General features: G+C 38.8%; 2 protein-coding genes and 1 long non-coding RNA gene across 3 annotated transcripts in view; 2 read left to right on the top strand and 1 right to left on the bottom strand.

Annotated features, from left to right (window-relative positions):
• The window catches only part of LOC146406890 (uncharacterized), a 994,549-nt gene that overhangs the window by 184,058 nt on the left and 790,933 nt on the right, over positions 1–19,558 (top strand). The window lies entirely within an intron of this gene.
• LOC100627175 (GRAM domain containing 2-like) overlaps positions 1–19,558 on the top strand; it is a 464,606-nt gene that overhangs the window by 55,262 nt on the left and 389,786 nt on the right. The gene's annotated exons all lie outside the window — the stretch shown is intronic.
• SENP8 (SUMO peptidase family member, NEDD8 specific) lies at positions 994–19,535 on the bottom strand. The gene is made up of 2 exons (XM_013992369.3): positions 19,477–19,535; positions 994–2,954 (listed from the first exon to the last, which is right to left on the bottom strand). Exon 2 carries the CDS (start codon positions 2,916–2,918, stop codon positions 2,280–2,282), a length of 639 nt encoding a protein of 212 aa, XP_013847823.1. The 5' UTR covers positions 2,919–2,954; positions 19,477–19,535; the 3' UTR covers positions 994–2,279.

Raw genomic sequence — 19,558 nt, 5'->3', positions numbered from 1 at the left:
AATAGAGATCTTAATCTTTTTAAAAAATGTTACTAGTTTAAATTAAAAAAATAATTTCTGGAATAAATCTTAGGGAGGTAGCAAAGATTGCTCCCATATGTATTAAGAGGGAGACAATCTGAGATTTAATCAGGTATTTGTTATCAGAAAGACAGTAACTTTTCCCAGAGAGAATCTGACTCTTTCATAGTCTAGACTAGATCCCCAAGTCATCAGTAACTGAAACAATATTGCTTTCTTATCATTATCTATACTCCAGGCCTCAGCACCTTCTCTTGCTTTCCCTCCCTATTTCACCTCCATGGTTGATTGCCAGTTTTTTTTTTTTAATTTTATTTTTTTTATTTTTGCCTTTTCTAGGGCCGCTCCCTCGGCATATGGAGGTTCCCAGGCTAGGGGTCTAATTGGAGCTGTAGCCGCTGGCCTAAGCCAGAGCCACAGAAACTTGGGATCTGAGCCAAGTCTGCAACCTACATCACAGCTCACTGCAACGCTGGATCCTTAACCGAGCAAGACCAGGGATTGAACCTGCAACCTCATGTTCCTAGTCGGATTCGTTAACCACTGCGCCACAACAGGAACTCCTGCCAGTTGTTATTTTTTTCCCTGCTCTGTTTTTATCCCAAACATACTGACTTGAAATGGAAACTTTTTTGGTAGCTTTCTCTTTGACTTTTAGTTTCAACTTGTGTTTACTGAGGCCTGCTATGCAACCTGTACTTATTTACACTTACTGTGTTTTCCCTTCCTGACTAAAAGAAACTAGGTTACTGCCTCTGTGGTCACTGAGCGGTGAGGTTATTTTGGGCCATGAGGACTGGGGGCAGGGTTACACCAGGGAGGTAGCTGAAATAAATTTCATGGCTGAAACTAATCTCTGGCTTTCGTGTCTCATATACAATGCAATCTAATTTTCATTAAGAACAGGATTAATGGGTGTATCTAATGTATCATTTAATTGTGAACTGAAATAAATGAAAAACACATTACTGATTTCAGAAGGATAGCATTTCTTTTTACTTTTAGTTCCACATTTACAAAATTATATTGTCTCACTTTGAATGAAGTAAAAGAATTGAGAAAGGTCACTTCTCCTTTATATCTCAAAAACAAAGCAACTTTTAGTCTGTAAATTTCAAATACAATAATGGTCCTCAAATCACCACGACTTAACTGAAAACAATTCTGTCAGATTAAGGACGGAGAGGAGAGAAAAACCATCAGAAAGTAGAAGTATTTATCTAAAATAACAGGTTATCTTGGGAACTTGTCAGCTATCAGTTTCAAAACCACAGAGCTTTGGATCTAAAGAACAAGTGTGTGCATGGGCTAACAGACAAGGAGAAGGAAAACTTGTTATCAATCCAGAGGAACAAGGCAGGCAACTCACTGAGCAAACTAAGAGGTCTGCCACAGCCATTTATTTAATGTATTTGAGATTTACCCATTCTCTTTCTTTTTCCTTTTTGAGCTGCCTCAGGGCATATGGAGATCCTGGATCAGGGGTCAGATGTGAGCCACAGTTGTGACCCACACCGCAGCTGTGGCAGCACTGGATCCCTAACCCACCCTGCCAGTCCAGGGATTGATCTTTTGCGTCCCAGTGCTCCAGAGATGCTGCCAATCTCATTGTACCACAGCAGAAACTCCGAGATTTATCTGTTCTTAAAGCACTCCAGAAATCAGATGGGGGAAGATGGGCTAACATCATCTTATCAAATATTTGCAAAGGTTCTGACTGGGAAAGCCTTTGTATAACAAATGGAAGAGACAGAACTGAATAATTGAGTCTCATAATACTTAGATCTTGAATTAGGTTAGGTCTTGATCTGCTTCTAGTCAGTTGATCTCTTGAAATAGGTGGGCTGTGAAGTAAGTTTTTGGTTCTATCATTTTCTTCTCTTGCATTCCTCTAGATTTCACATATTCTTAGTTTTTTTTTTTAAACAGATTGCTTCTTTTCCTTTGGAATAAGCCAATGTGGAAAAGGAAGACCAAAAGGGAATTACTAAATGTTTAAGCATTTACCTTAAAATGCTTCATTTTAAGGTTCTGGTGCATAATTTGAAGACATTTTCAAAGAACATATTGCTCTCAAGTTAGGGTTAAAGTGAAACTTTCCATTAGGATAATGCAAAGGATAATATTCTCTTAGGAAAAAGTAAGAATCCTAAGTTTCCCTCTACCAGGCATCTTCCCTCAGGCACTGAGATTGCAACCATCCAATAAATGGGGACAGGCAGAAAGAGACTTCAAAAGTCACAAAAATACTTAAACAGCTAATTTTTAGCAAGTCTGGCAATGAGATCTTTCCATTCGCTCCTCTTCTTTGTGATGTATGTAGGAGTGAGTAGCTGCAACAGTGATTCTGGCTGTTGCCTAAAGAGACTCTGACACAAGGCCTCAGTGTTACATATCACATACATCCCACAGTCATAGCTGTTTTGTTGAGCAGGGGCTTTCTCTTCCACAAAGGCCAGTTTGTCTCCTTTTCTGCCTAAGAAATCCTCCAGTTTCTCTGCTACCTGCTTTGCATGGACTGAGTTGCTCCTACTATGGGAATCATAATGAAAAAAGCTATTTTTATCTTGGAGATAAACCAGCAAACTCCAATGGGTTCCCCCAGCTGCCTGGTTGGAATTATCATTGATGGCTAAAAATACCACTCTTTTGTGGGGGAGGTCCAAGGGTTCAAGGAACATGGCGATCTCTGCTGGGTTGCCAGTGCACTTGATGAACTGGGTGACTTCGGGGCTGATGAAGCAGATGTGGTCAGAGCAGTCATGAAACTGACTGTTGGCAAAGTACTCAAAGGCAAACCCAATAATATGGTCATTGAGCCAGCTTGGAGGATCCAACAGTGAGACATCTGATTGTCGCAGTAGACTGTCCATATAACTCAAGACTACTGGGTCCATCTTGTACTGACCAGGGCTGCTCAGAAATTCCAGAAGCTGAAGAAGAGGCAGAAGACAATATTTACTGTTGAATATGATGCTTGGCTATAAAATCGAGATCATAAATAGCAACTACTCTTACAAGGTTTTGGGCAAAGATTAAATATAATTGTAAAGTGTTCAGCAACGATGCCTAAGAGTAAATACTCAAAAAACACTAGCTTATGTGCTTTATGTTAACAATCAGTTTAAATAAAAACTTTGGAAATTTTTCATCTGAAACAGTAATCAAGGATTTGGAATTTCCTTTTTTTTTTTTTTTTGGCTGCACCCATGGCCTATCAAAGTTCCCTGGCCAAGGATTGAACCTGCACCACAGCAGCAACCCAAGCCAGTGCGTGACAATGCCTGATCCTTAACCCACTGCGCCACAAAAGAATACCTTAAATTTCCTAAGTGCAGAGACTCGTTAAAATTGTAACTGTTTTACCAAACTCTATAGCATTAAGCATATATTTGGCCCTTTAAGAAATATGCATGATAACAATGGCAAATTATTTTTATATTAAAGATGAATTTTCAGAGTCTAAAAAAATGTTACTAACTACTAAGGGAAATAGTTTCCATTTCAACATCAATTTTCAAGAGATAAGATGAAATATTGCTTCCTCATTCCATAATGGAAAGTGACAGTGATTACAGCTGTAGTTACAAGGAACTACAATTTCAAGAGCAAGTCAGAAAATCATGAGAGTAATACAAATGAAATTCATTTCTCATTCTGCTCAGCTATGAACATGAATGATAGGTCTTTCTCATCTTTAACCTCAAGGGTGAGATAAGGACTGTATAATGTTTATAATATAAATTAGAAATTCTTTTGGCATTCCTGTGGCACAGATATCAGAAGACCTGGGTCTAGCCCTAGTTCTACCACTGATTGCTAGTATCATCCTGAGCACATCATTGAAATGATCTTGTCCTTGTTTTTGTCATCTGTAAAAAGTGTATACATTTGCTTTATATGTCTCAGAGAGTTGTAGAAAAGGCCAAATAATCTTGCTCAAAGGTATTAAAAGAGTATAAAATGTTGTACAATACTTATGCTATTAATTGGATATTAGTAAGATGATCAGACAATCTGTATAGAGCTCTAAACCAACTAAAGCAAATGAGGTTTGAAAACAAATATCCATTCATATTATCCTATCCAAACAAAAGCATGACTTAGAGTAGGAACAAGACAAGTCACATGATAATATTAATATGCTCACAATCACCTGAGTTACGAGTTATGCTCACAATTGCCAGAGATGAGAAGCTTGCTAAGTGTGGTAAGGTAATACAATATTTGCAACTAACAGAGTTCCCTGCTATATGCTGACGTGGCAGCATAACAGTATTTCTAAAAATCATAAAGCAATAAACTATCACATGCAGACTGAAAGTACAAAGTAAAGCATATTTTAAGAAAATGACACTTCTGTGAAAGACTGGGCTAAAACAGTGACATCAATTTAAACAATTCTGGCCATTAGACCAGTTATTTTACCACTTGGTTACACTATTAAAACAATACAATTTTGTGGCACAACTGCTTTTATGTAATCAAAACCCTGTAAAAATCCGTACAAAAAAATATATCCCTCAAGAAAAAAACCTAAAGTAATGAGGTCACTGGTAAGCATTAAAGACAGCTTTTTTTTTTTTTGCGCATACAATATATCATAATATGAACTATTTCAGAAGTAACAGAAGGCTGTTTATGAGTATGGATAAAACAAAAAAGCATGAATTCAGATTTTCTTAGGAAAGAATAACTTGAGCAAAGACATAAACTGAAGTCAGGAGTGAAGTTAACAAGGCATAGAGCACATTTGTTATGGGTGGGCCACAAATTTGTCTCTTCACTTTTTGGCAGCTAACCAGAGAGTGTTAAGTTAAACATTCACAATGTCCATAAGGTAAAAACAAAGCAATTGCTCAGGAAAGGGAAAAACAATCTTTGTACTAAGGTCAGACAGATTTCTCACAAGGAGTTTTCATAAAAGACAGTGTATCATAATCAATGTCCCATAATATCCTTATTAAAGATGATATAGTTTCAAAGGATTGTTTCTTTAGTTTAGTTTTTTTTTCTTTTTTGGTCACTTCGTGGCATATGGAGTTCCTGAGTCAGGGATCAGATCCAAGCTGCAGTTGGGACCTATGCTGAAGCTACAGCAATGCTGGATCCTTAACCCACTGTGCCGGGCGGGATACTAAACCTGTGTCCTGGTGCTACAGAGATGCTGCCAATCCGCTGTACCACATTGGGAAATCCTGGATTGTTTCTTACAATGATCCTTAATATCTAGCCCAATGGCAAATGAGCAAACAGCAATCCAATAAAGAAGCTGTGGTGAGACTAGGTGCTCAGCTGGCTGCTGATGTTACCGGATTTAAGAATATATGAATAAGAAAGGGAATGACTGCATGTACATGGAGCAAGGCTCCCTGACCCTCCTCTTCAGGCTTTCAATGACTACTAGGTGTAGTGAAGGCCAGACTATACTGCCTGGCAGACACTTGGAGACCTGCTCTCTATGCTGCCAGCTGAAACCAGACCCACAGCTTAACAGCAAACTGGACTAGGGATAGGAGCCTACAAGGAGAAAGACGCTTGAACAGACAGGCATCTCATCTTGGAGGGAGTGTCCACAGGCAGGGCTAAGATTTTCTTCACAGAATAGTTTTTGTGTTTGGCTTGTTTGATTGTGAAAACATCCAACAGACAGACAATAGGTTAATCAAGGACTTAATTCTATTCCATACAGCATGACTGCAATAGTTTAACCTCAACAACTTTAAAGCAAATGGAACCAAACTGGCCTTTGGCCAAACTACCATGGCCAATAAAACGGATTTTAAACTTCACATATGAAGATGTGAATTTTAGCCTCTGTTTTGTTATTTACCGGCTTTATGATCATAAATAAACTACTTGACTTCTCTAGGCCTCGGTTTCCTTCTCGGTAAAGTGAGACTATCAATACATGATCTTTAACATAGGTTATTTGTCATATATTAAATTAAGAGACAGAGGTAGCTAAGATTTTTTAAAAAATATAACATATTTCCAGATATCTACTGTGTCATCAGGAAATTTCTATCCCAACAACTGATAACTGTAGTGTATTACACTGAACAAATGTTTATTGAGTGTTTCCTATATGCTAGGGGCTGGAAAATCAGAATGGAAATAAAATAGTCCTAGTTCCCACCCTCAGTGAGCTTAAACCTATTATAATGAACATACAATAAATATATACACCTTTTAGTCAATAAACTCTAATATTAGGTACACAGAGTACCTATAACTATATAATTTATCTCCCAATTATAAATTTGTAATTTATCTCCCTACCTATATACTATACCTATCCTATGTACTATAGATGAGATGCCTGTCTGTTCAAGCGTCTTTCTCCTTGTAGGCTCCTATCCCTAGTCCAGTTTGCTGTTAAGCTGTGGGTCTGGTTTCAGCTGGCAGCATAGAGAGCAGGTCTCCAAGTGTCTGCCAGGCAGTATAGTCTGGCCTTCACTACACCTAGTAGTCATTGAAAGCCTGAAGAGGAGGGTCAGGGAGCCTTGCTCCATGTACATGCAGTCATTCCCTTTCTTATTCATATATTCTTAAATCCGGTAACATCAGCAGCCAGCTGAGTACCTAATATTAGGTGCTGTAAGAGGAACAAAGATATGAAAGGTGGCTTATACTCAATGAAACCCATAAGCCACAAGTAAAATGAATGGGAATTCAAAAGACAGAAATGGAAGGATAGCTCAGATCTGGAAAGACTTTAAGGAGAAAGAGGCATAAAAGTAGGCTCTTGAAAGACAAGTAGAGTTGGATGCATGGAGAAGGGCATTAAGACAGAGAAGCAAGGAAAGTGCCTTTAAGTGTATAGTCCAGTCTGGCTGGAATGCAGTGTGAGTAGGAGTGCAGGTGAGGGTTAAAGGGAGATTATCAGAAGCTAGGCATTGGCTGATTTCCAGATGAAAAGTCTGGAACTTGTACTTGAGGAAATGGGGAGCCACTAATGGCTACCAGTGTTTTAGGAAATTAATGGTTCAGCGATAGTGTAAATGGTTGTAGTATTAATCCTATAACTATAGTACACAGGATAGGTATAGTATATAGGTAGGGAGATAAATTACAAATTTATAATTGGGAGATAAATTATATAGTTATAGTATATAGGATTTATTGGTAAGGAGATAAACTGGAGGCAGAAGTCAATTAGATTTTAATTGAAAGTAAAGGTAGGGGGACATGACCCAAACCCCTAGGAATAGAGAGGCAAGGAGGAAAAGATATTATAGACAGAGTATCAATAAGTGATCAGAGGAGGCTAGATGAGACAAGAAAGTACTAACAGTCTGGGGGTTTTAGCTGGAGTGACTGGAAGGACAATGATCCCATCATTAATGCGGTAAAGGAAAGAGGTGGAAGGGGACCTAGAAAAAGAACCAGGAGCCATCTAGAACCATCACAGGGATATTACCTTTCTACACAGTAAGCATGTGTCTGGCAGATGAATGAAACATTTTAAAAAGGGAGTCAGAAAATACAGATTGTGGGAAAAGGGAAATAAGGCATTTTACGATTTTTGTATTATCTGTAACATCCCCATTTTTCCTTGGTTTCGTGTTTTGTTTGTTTTCCTCTGTTGAATAAACTAGGGAGACAATGACCTTCTCATAGTTTTATTTGTAAAATCCTATAAAATATAGTATAGTTTTATGTTTTAGAGCCAGAAAGCTTTGAGTGTGGGCTCTGACTTTGCCACTTGCTATCTGTGGGGCCCAGGACAAGTCATTCGTTCTTTTGGGGGGCTTCATTTTCCTCATCCATAAAATGAGGTAATAATAAAACTTGTCTCTAAGAATTGCTTTGTGAATTAAAAACATGAGTGAAAAGACTCAGCACATTGGTAGATAGCAAGCTCTCAAAAAAAAAAAAAAAAAAGTTTTTTTCCTTCCCTGTTCCTTATATTTGGGGTGGTAATAATGGATTTTAAAGATTTCTTGAAAATAAAGCATCTGATTGCTTCTATATATAAAGCCACAAAGTCACTAAGGATAGATATAGCCAGGCCATGACTCTGCACTCTTGGGCTTTACCTTTGGCATAAGCAGAGGGAATGCTAATTAACTCCAAAGAAAACTCTTCTCTGAACCTGAGAGAAGCGATGCTGTTCATGTGCTGGCAGCATACACGAAACTTGTAATTACAGGGTTTAGTTTATTTTACCTTCCAACTTCTTTAGCTAAATGAAGTAAATACTGAATTCATACAAACACTTCCCAAATATTTAAACAAAAGGAAGAGACTATTTTTTCATATTCATTTCAAAATCATTAAAATGCATACTACTTGAGGAGTTCCCATTGTGGCTCAGTGGTTAACGAACCCGACTAGTAACCATGAGGTTGCGAGTTTGATCCCTAGCCTTGCTCAATGGGTTAAGGATCCAGCGTTGCTGTTAGCTGTGGTGTAGGTTGAAGATGCAGCTTGGATGTGTTGTTGCTGTGCCTATGGTGTAGGCCGGCAGCTACAGCTTCGATTCCACCCCTAGCCTGGGAACCTCCATATGCTGCAGGTGTGGCCCTAAAAAGACAAAACAAACAAAAAATGCACACTACTTGAATATTTGTTATGAAAACAGGGTGATAAATAAAAATAAAAATTAAAGGGAAAATTTATGATTCAACAGGAACCATTAGATTGCCTGCTGATATAAGTAAGGGAAGAAGCTGCAGTTCAGTAGAAAAAAAAATTAAGTTGGGAGCCAGTAGGTCTGGGATTCAGTTCAGATTTTCAAGCAAACCAGTTGTTTCACTCTAAAAAAGTCATTTTAACCCCTGGGTCTTAGCTTCATTATCTGTAAAGTGAGCTATGGACCAGATAAATACTGATTCTAGCCAGGGATGCACATCAGAACCATCTCTAAAGCTTTTTTTTTTTTCTTCTTTTTTTTCGGCTGTTCAGTGGCATATGGAGTTCCTGGGCCAGGGATCAGATCTGAGCCACAGTTGTAATCCACGCAACAGCTGTTGCAACTGGACCCTTTAACCCACAGTGCTGGGCCAGGGATGGAACCTGTATCCCAGTGCTGCAGAGACACAACCAATCCCATTGTGCACAGTGGAACAGAGATTTTTAAAGAACATACATGATCTATCTCTGGGAGTAGGGTCTGGGCACCTGCTTTTAAAAAAAATGTTTCCAGTGATTCTTTGATTTCTAAGTTTCCTCTAGCCCTAGGGTTTTACAATTCGAACTCTCATCTTTTCAAATTCAAAAATCTTGCCATGCTCTTTAAAAATCCTAAAAATGGGAGTTCCCGTTGTGGCACAGTGGTTAACCAATCCGACTAGGAACCATGAGGTTGCGGGTTCGATCCCTGCCCTTGCTCAGTGGGTTAATGATCCGGCGTTGCCGTGAGCTGTGGTGTAGGTTGCAGACGCGGCTCGGATCCCGCGTTGCTGTGGTTCTGGCGTGGGCCGGTGGCTACAGCTCCGATTCGACCCCTGGCCTGGGAACCTCCATATGCCGCGGGTGCGGCCCAAGAAATAGCAACAACAACAACAACAACAAAAGACAAAAAAAAAAAAAAAATCCTAAAAATGTTCTAATTCTAGTCCAAGGGTCAATAAACTACAGCCCACAGACCAGATTTGGTCCACTGTCTGTTTGTTTGCCCAGGGGGTGGTTCTTGGCTATGTCTGTAGCATGTGGAAAATCTGGGGCCAGTGACTGCACTACCACAGCAGTGACAATGCCAGGTCCTTTAACCCATTGAGCCACCAGGGAACTCCACTGCCTGTTTTTGTAAATAAAGTTTCATTGGAACAAAATAATGCTCATTTGTTTACATACTGTCTACTTTTGAGCTCTAAGAGCTAATAAGCAGTCTGCAAAGCACAATGTAATTACTTTTGGACTTCTTGGAGAAAAACTTTGCAAATCTCTATTCCAGACTACTACTATTAGGTAGCCTATGGTAAATGCCTAGGTTGAAATAATTCTAAGAGCTCTTAAAGGTCTAAAAAAGCATTGGGGCTATTTATTAAAGTATCTTAAAGGCAATTTCCAAGTAGATTAACCTTCAACTAGAGGTGTTTCTGTTGGTTCAATCAGAATTTTTAATGGAGAAATGCTTAAAAATACTTATTATAGTGGACATAAGTAAGAAATATTTGCTTTATACATGTTTAGGTACTCATTTTATAAGATCAAAAATATACGTGATGGAATTTTCTTGTGGTACAGGTTAAGGAATCAGCATTGTCACCGCAGCAGTTTGGGTGGCTGCTGTGGTGTGGGTTTGATCGCTGGCCCAGGAATTTCCACATGCTGTGGTTGTGGAGACACACACACACACACACACACACACACACACACACACACACGAGGATTTTAGTTAACAAACATTTCATAAATTATGCACCAACTCTCATAACTTCTGGGAAACTATGCTTGTTATTGCTGAATAAAGTAATGATCCAGATAAGTTTACCATAAAGCCCCCAAGAAAACACACTATCCCAGAATTGTGACCTTTGTTCATTTTAATTATTCAGTAAAGCTTCCTTAAAAAAAAAGGGAACAGCCTCATTCAGTTATATTTTTAAAAACATTACAAAGTGCAAACTGCAGAGTTCTACTCATTTTAAGTGAAGATTATAACAGTCAGTAGTTTCTAAATGAAGTTCCCTTTCTTCTCTTCACTCCCTTGGCTTTTATTTTTAATTGTATCAAACTGCAAATTCTCACAAATGTGGTCTGTGCTCCTCTAACTAGACATGGCCATGTGCCAGCAGCTATCAACAGACAAACAAATACAACAAAAATCAAACAGAGGCTAATCCTAGTGTATCTTCCTAGAGCTTCAATTTCTCTAGCTTTGTGGGAAAAGAGGTAAGCAATCTTAAATATTTTAAATACTTAAAATATTTTAATCAGTAACTTAAAACACCTTAATAATTAACATAAACATGGACGTAATGTAGCATAAAATGCAAAATCATCATAGATTTTTAAAATAAGAGATTCCCAGAGAACTTTTGCACCTGAGGCAGGGAATTTTCTCTTCTTCATTCACTCTACCACACTGGCATGGATACTTCAGTGGAACAGTTTAGTTACTCCCCATACTTGATAGGCCTATAACATAAACCTCTAGTTCTTAGGCATCAGATTCCCTAATAATTAATAAAGACATGTGCACAAACTTATGCTTTAGTAGCTTAAACGTGTAGAGGAGCAAGACATTTACTGATTTATTCATACGGTCAAAATATACTTACTGGTGTCTTCTGTGTGCCAATTTTGGCATATAATAATTAGACCAGAAATTAAACCCAGTACTCTATAATGAAATATAAACACTGTCCCTGAGCTTTCCATTTTCTTCACACCTTATATCTAATCAATAAGTCCTGTTGATTCTATAGCTAAAATGTTCTGAATATGTCCAATGCTTTCCATCTTGACTACCATCACCTTAGTCAAGTTCATCATCATTTCTCATTTTGACCTGTCCTAAAAGGTCTCCTTAATTCCACTACTGACCCCTCCAGTAAATTCTCCATACAGCTGCTGGAGTATAATTGCTTAAAATTTTAAGTCAGGTCACATCTTTCCTGTTTAAAATCCTCTAGTAGTGCACTATCACATTCAAAACGTGAATTCCCTGCCCTAGCTGCTTACAAATACCCTGCATGATCACATGGCCCCAGCCACCTCTCCAATTGCATTTCCATTACACTTTCCCTTGCCTACTAAGCTCTAGCCACATCAACCTTCTTTTTACTCCTTAAACACATAATGAGGTACTAGCTGTGCCTGGATCTTTTAGTGGCTGGCTTCATTTGTTGGGTAGATTTCAGTTTAAATGTCATTTATACACAGAGATCACCCATGATTAGACAGAACGAGAAGCCACTAGTCATTCTCTTATCCTCTAATTTCAAGTCCCTGCACACCCATGGCTATGTGATAGTTTGATTAATACTCCTAATTCCCAGGCCAAAAATGTAAGGGATCTTGTTTGCCTAAATTGGTTTAACATTCTGGCTCCAAAAAAATAACTTGTCAGGTAGATACTCAATAAATAATAATTATAGAATAAATGAATGAATAATGGAGTATGGCTCCTAACATGATAAAAATCATATTTTGCTGAGAAAATTTTACATCTGTAGAGTCTTAGAAGTTAAAAGGCCTTTATTATCCCTTTTAGTCCAACTTCCTACTCCATGCAGGAATTTTTTATTTCTGCTCTCAGTGAAAAATGTGCAGAAGCCTGACTTACAACTTGGTATGTAATACTGGTGCAGAAACAGATAAATATCAGTGGAACAATACAAAAACAAACCTATGCATTTTTAGAAATTTTAAATATGATGATGAAGACACTATCCATGGGAGAAATTATGAATTACTCCATGTTTTCAATGAATATATTTTGTTTTATAGCAGGATTTTGTTTTATAGCAGGATTTTCAGTGATGAAAATGTTCTTTGTTTACAATGTCCAACACAGTAGTCACTGGCCACATCTGGCTACTGAGCACCTGAAAGTGGCTAGTGTGACTGAGGAACTTATTTTATTAATTTAAACTTAAATAGCCACATGTGGGTTGTGACTACAATTTTGGACAGCACAACTCCATAGAATTTCACAGGAAAGAAAAAAAGATTACATGGTTAAATAAGTTAGGGAAATGTATCTTAAAAACTTATTGGAGATTCATGATACACACAAGTATATTAGAGGCTAGAAGAGGTTCTGCAATAGAGGTTCTGAACTTTTCTTGGTCTGATTTTTTTCCCCCCAAACTCATTTGACCACGAAACATTTTTTGTTTTTTTGTTTTAATATAATATCTATTAACATCTTATTGTCTGTGCCATGAAGTTTGGGATATGCTCGCTGGGTAATTTAATAAGTGGCACTGGAGGGGAATTCCCTGGTGGTCTAGTAGTAAGGATACAGCACTTTTGCTGCAGAGGCCTGGGTTCAATCCCAAGTCTGGGTCCCCTATCAAGCTGCTTGCGTCTTCTACCCCCTGCCAAAAAGAAGAGGCACTGGAAGAACCTGTTAATCATTATATTAAAGAAAAGAAGTTAGATAACCTACTTCATACCCATTCAAATTATATTTCAGATGGAGTGAAATTTTAATGTTAAATAGTCAAACAAAAATACTAAATGAAAAGAGAGCTTAAAAACACTTATACAGGAGTTTGCACTGTGGAGCAATGAGATTGGTGGTGTCTCAGGAACTCTGGGACACAGATTAGATCCTGGGGCCCAGCACAGTGGGTTAAGAATCTGGCATTGCCACAGCTATGGCATAGGCTGCAAGTGCAGCCTGGAGCTGACTCTTGACCTGGGAACTCCATATGCCTCAGGGTGGCCAAAAAAGAAGAAAAAGCAAACAAACAAAAAACCCCACTTATATAACTGGCCAATAAACACATGAAAAGACACTCAACATCCACCTACTAATCAGAGCAATTAAGTTGCAGTAAGATTTCATTTTTTACCTGTCAAATTAGCAAAGATTTGGAAAACTGATAATAAATAACCAGCATTGATAAGAAACTATGGGAAAATGGGCATTTTCATTAACAGTGGTGCAGACAAATGCCAGCTTTTTTAAGGGAAATTCGCCATTATAATACTTAAGAAATGTCTATATGTAGGTATTACACTTTCAATCTCAAAAGTTTAAGAGAGAACTGATTATTTATTTTTAACTTTTTTTTTTTTTCTTTTTAGGGCCACACCCATGTCGAGGTTCCCAGGCTAGGGGTCAAATCAGAGCTGGAGCCATTGGCCTACACCACAGCTCATGGCAATGCCACATCCTTAACCCACTGAGGCCAGGGATCAAACCCGCTTCCTCACGGATACTAGTCAGGTGCCTTAACCACTGAGCCACGACGGAACTCCAAGAACTGATAAATTTAAGTAATACAATTGTAGATACACATTTTTTGACACAGAGATGTTCCCACTGTGGCTCAGTGGGTTAAGAACTGACTAGTATCCATGAGGATGTGGGTTTGATCCCCGGCCTTCTCAGTGTGTTACAGATCCCAGTTGCTGTAAGCTGTGGTTTAGGTTGCAGACACAGTATGAATTTGGCATTGCTATGGCTATGGCGTAGGCTGGCAGCCACAGCTCCAATTTGACCCCTAGCCTGCAAACTTACATATGGCACAGATGTGGCCCTAAAAAAAAAATATTAATAGTAATTTTTCTGAACCAGAAAGATGTTCATTATAAGTTATGAAAAAGTTATACAAAAATTTTTACAAAAGTATATCCAAACATATCAATAATGATAGCCATCTAAAGTTATATATAGTTTTAGGGGAGTTCTCATTGTGGCTCAGTGGTTAACGAATCTGACTAGGAACCATGAGGTTGCGAGTTTGATCCCTGGACTTGCTCAGTGGGTTAAGAATCTGGCGTTGCCGTGAGCTGTGGTGTAGGCTGCAGATGCGGCTCGGATCTAGCATAGCTGTGGCGTAGACCAGCGGCTACAGCTCCAATTAGACCCCTAGCCTGGGAACCTCCATATGCCTCGGGAGCAGCCCTAAAGGCAAAAAGACCAAAAAAAAAAAAAAAAAAAAAGTTATATATAGTTTTAAGAATAGGAGTTTAATAGTTCTCAACTTTTTGTCTTCAAACTTTTGATACTGACTGTTTTATCCCCCCCCTTTTCTGCAACATATTCCCTGGACAGGGACTGACTATGAGCTGCAGCTGTGACCTATGCCACAGCTGCAGAAACATGGCACCCATAACTCACTGTGCTGGGCTAGGACTGCACCCACAGTTGTAGAGACAATGCTGGATCCTTAACCCACAGTGCCACAGCCGGAACTCCTCCTCTTTCTTTTGATAATGAGCACATAACCAGTAAATACAGCTATTTTCATTCACAAAGAAAATGTACCCCCCCATTCTTACACAACTGTTTCTCCAACTCACTGGTCTCAATTTGTCCTCTGTAAAAAACAGTAAGTCTAACCTCTCTTCTACAAATCTTTGAATGCAAAGATTTAAAAATAGTCTGATAGTTATTAAAATTAGATTATGTTCAACTTCTAATGGATGATTCCATTTGCAAGTTCACAGAAAGAATCACAGCCAAGACCAACTGTGATTTTCAAGGCAGCATAAGCAGAAACATTTTCAGGAAGGAAGCTGAAGCCTTATTTTTTGGTTTCAATTTCCCCTAATTAAATGCTTCCTTTTAATGCTAGCCTAAACCATCCAGAGATTTGTATAAAATGGCATGAAAAATTACCATCAATATTTACATACCCCTATTGAAAACAGAACTAGATTTTACTCATCCCTGTTGTCTTTGGTGCTTAACAAACTGGAGAAGGTCTAATAAATGAATATATTCTCTGTAAATGAAATATATTTTGAAAAACTCCTAAAGCACAAAAATTATAAACACAGGAATATTTCTCAATAAGTTATTTATAAACTTGAGCAAAATACCTCTAACATGAATATTTTACAAATAGAGGAATTCAGCTCTCAAAGTAGAAAAACCACTTGGTACGATGATGATGCTTGGTAACTTAACTGTCATAAATTCCATCTGGCCCTACCTTGGGCCAGGGAGATAGACTAAGTAACCTTGTAGGATTTCTTCTGGCACCAAAGCTCTCCATTTATTGCTCTGTTAATTATTAGGCATGGCTCTCAATGGCTAAGGGATCGCTGACCAAAAAAGAATTTTATTCTCAGTTCACCACTTCTAATTCAAAGGTATTCTCTCTAAACTGTGTCACATTTTTCTCCCCTTACTATACACATGGTGTAAACAGCAGCCTTTTCGTAAACTGACATATCATTACCCAAATGGTCTCCAATAGTTAGATGAACAAAGTCAATAAAGGCTAGTCATGCTGAAGAAGGTAGTCTCTTGGAAAATCTGGCTCCAAAAAGTTACTTAACTTCACATTTCTCATTTGGATTAGTAATACCTGGATCTCAAGTTCAATTTTTTTTCCTTTGGCCATGCTTGTGGTATGTGGAAGTATCAGAGCCAGGGATCAAACCCGAGTTGCTGCAGTGACAGCACCAGATCCTTAACCCCCTTTGCCAGAGGATAATTCTTCGATTTTTCTGAATAACATGGTTAAAAAAAGCACATAATTTGGGGACTAGCTGGGATTTGGGGAGTTTTACATAGTCTAGCAATGGTCAGTTTCCAAAGAGATGGGTTACATGGGCCTTGAGGACTTCCTTTTTGTTTACTAGTGCATTTTACTCACCCAAGAGGTTTCAGGAATTGGCAAGGAGAGAGAAGTTTTGACCTTACAAAGTCAGGACTTAAAGTTGTAGATGGAATTTAACCAAGAAAGGTACTAGCAACATCTAAGAACTTAGATATGTGGTAAAGCCATTGCTTATCAGAAGTTCTAACATTATAGAATGCACTAGCCTTGTGACCACATAAAATGCTAATTAACTTCTACCTGGTGTGCACATCCTTGTTGAAAGGTATGTAATTTATTCCAATCTTTTTCTTTAGATTGGTCAGTCACACTGTGGAAATAAATTCAGCACTCTTTTAGAGATCACTTTATGATAAAATTTAGTTTTTAAAAATGTCAATTATTTATTGGTCTAGTCTCTTCATTCCTATTTTCTCTTCTGATGATCTAACCTACACATTACTTCTAGTTTATTTTCCAAATGGAACTGTGTTATTTTGCTCTAAATATTTAGTGTTTCTCCACTGTCTAGCAAATTAAGTACTAACTACAGCATGGCATTAAATAAATTCCATAAAAACAGCCCTAATCTATCTTTCCCAATTTATTTCCTTGTACTTCTCCCATATATAGCCACAAGCTTAGTTCTCTTGTAGGCCCAAATTCTTAGGCAACAGTGGATTACTACTGGTTACTATAACTAAGGCATAGGAAAAGAGAATAGCCAGTTCTCTATTCCCAGAGAGAGGCTGAGAGGTGAACCTTGCTCAAGCATCTTTCTGAAACAGATTTGATCTGTCATGCTCTCACTTAAAATCCTTAGATTTAGGAGTTCCTGTCATGGCTCAGTGGAAACGAATCTGACTAGTATCCATGAGGACACAGGTTCAACTCCTACTCCCACTCAGTGGGATCAGGGGTTGCTGTGAGCTGTGGTGTAGGTTGCAGATCTGGCATGCCTGCGGTGTAGGCCAGAGGCTACAGCTCTAATTTGACCACTAGCCAGGGAATCTCCTAAAATCTTACAGGTATCTCAAAATACAATTTATACTCATCATTGTTTTGAAAATACAAAATCAGTCCTGCTGCCAAATATTATTTAATGTGTAGTTAAGCACATATGTAACTACATCTCTTATCTGTTTTAATATTTTTAAAACTTTCAATGAAAAAGATCTCACTTATGTTTTTATGTATTTTATTTTATATATTTAAAAACATTATTCTTATTCTGAGATAGGATCCACAGGTCAGGCTGACCAAGTGGTCCATGACACAAGAGAAATTACTTTTACTTTTGGTATTTAGACCTATTAATTGCTCATAGTAAATATAACCTAAACACTTGAGCATGGAATTCAAAGTTCATTATCTGTTCACATCCACTTTATCATCTTTATCTCCGTCCTACCCCTACTTTTCATACTAAACCCTAGTATTTTAGACAATAGTGACCTTCTCTTATCTGGTAGCAGATAGACAAGTTTTTTAATTAACCACAGTTAATACAGTAGCACGGACTAGCTAGGGCTTTGCCTTATACAGACCTTATCTGTCTGCCAAGTGAATTCTTCTAAAGGTTTGTTTTCCCTAATACTGTGAAGTCCTAATAGGGCTGAAACTTAAATCTTTCTCATTCCTAACTTAAATGGTTGATGAAATAAATAATAAAAGGCAGATTCTAAATTGGCAAGGCACTGTATATAGTAATCTCTATGGGAGTGAAGTCAGTCTTTGAATCTCATCAATTGGCTTAACTCTGATCTTGTGGGGGATAGAAATGAGGATTCCCCTGAGCTCTAAGGCTGGATCCCCAGCTGATAAAACTTGGACAGAAGGAAAAGACAGAGGAAAGAGCAGTAACCGAAATGGGCCTGATTAAGACTGAAGGATGAAACTGTGCTAAAGAGAAAGCAGGAGTGACTCCTCCCATTACCCAGAGTAGTTATTCAAAACTTTCAAGGGTCTCATGCCATCCTGAACTCTCATCAAATGACTCCCAACTTAACATTACAGCGCCAACTACATCAACCTTCTGCCTTCCCCTACTTCCCAAACTTTCCTTTGCTATAGTTTGGTGGTTCTCAACCTGCAGCATTGGAGTCACCTCAGGAACTTTAAAAAAACAAAAACAACCAAAACTGATGCCTGGATTTGTTTAATTGGCCTCAGGTGGAGCAACTTCATTTGTTTTACTTTTTTCTTTCCTTTTTGGAGCTGCACCCGTGGCACATGGAAGTTGCCAGGCTAGTGATCGAATAGGAGCTGCAGCTGCTGGCCAATGCCATAGCCACACCAGATGCCAACTGTGTCTGTGACCTACACCACAGCTCATGGCAATCCTGTATCCTTAACCCACTGAATGGCGGAAGGGATTCAACTGCATCCTCATGGAGGGCAGTAGGGTTTATTACTGCTGAGCCACAATGGGAACGCCTGGTTTTACTTTTTAAAAGAATCCCAGGTGACTCTAATGTGCATACAAGATTTAATTCCACTACCGCTCCTGGTTCTGTAAATTACCCACTCTCACTCATAAACTGTCCACATCTTGGTTATGGTACACTTCATAACCACCTTAAAAGAAAACACTGTTCTGGCCCACACGCTTGTCCCTCACCTCATTACTTTATAACTCTTTATTACTCAAAGAGTGAGTAACTTACGCCACGTGGTTTTCGCTAACTGTATTCTATTCCTCTTTTTATTTCAGCGCCAGTACTGTCAAAAATATTTTTGTACCCATCATTCCCTCTGCTTCTATCTCTTATACCGCTTTAACCAGCTACTGCTCATTAGCTTTCTAACACAAATTAAGAGTGACCCAGAGGGTTTCCTCAAGTCATACACAATCAGGTGGTCCCTCTTCTACGCTCAAAGAATACCTTGTGCTTTTTTTTTTTTTTCTATTATAATTTTACTTTACTATCACGGAGGATTCTCTCATCGTCTCCAACATACTTCGAAACACTTGAGACTATTTCATTTGCTTCTGACTTTCTGGAGTCTAATGCACGGAAAGTGCTCAGTAAAAAGTCTGAGGGATGAAAAGAAAGAAGTACTAGGAAACGGAGGTCCGGGGCGGGGAAATGCTGGGGAAAGGGCGTGTGTGTGTGGAAACGGGGGCGGGAGGGGGGGGCGCTAAGGAGGCGGCGCTAAGAATTTTGAGCCAGAATTGGGGAGTGGGTGTGGAGACGCTAGAACTGCGTGGGCGGCAAAACGATCTCCTGCCCAGACACACCGACCGACAAACCGAAGTGGGGAGGAGGCTTCTTACCTGCCTCGGGCCTCACCTCCCCAGCCAGCCTTCAGGCACCTCGGTATTGGCCGGAAAGCGAGAGCTGCAGTCGTAAACCCAG

The sequence above is a fragment of the Sus scrofa genome, chromosome 1, assembly GCF_054392235.1.
Source record: "Sus scrofa isolate SSC_HxYL_T2T_F1_AM1 chromosome 1, Sscrofa_HxYL_maternal_Yorkshire_Landrace_v2.0, whole genome shotgun sequence".
Lineage (NCBI taxonomy): Eukaryota > Metazoa > Chordata > Mammalia > Artiodactyla > Suidae > Sus > Sus scrofa.
Note: the sequence above shows the minus strand (reverse complement) of the source record. Positions and strands in the feature narration are given on the sequence as shown.

What these genes read in the sequence shown, in the direction of transcription:
- SENP8 (XM_013992369.3), bottom strand. Translation starts at nt 2,918, where the DNA reads ATGGACCCAGTAGTCTTGAGTTATATGGACAGTCTACTGCGACAATCA.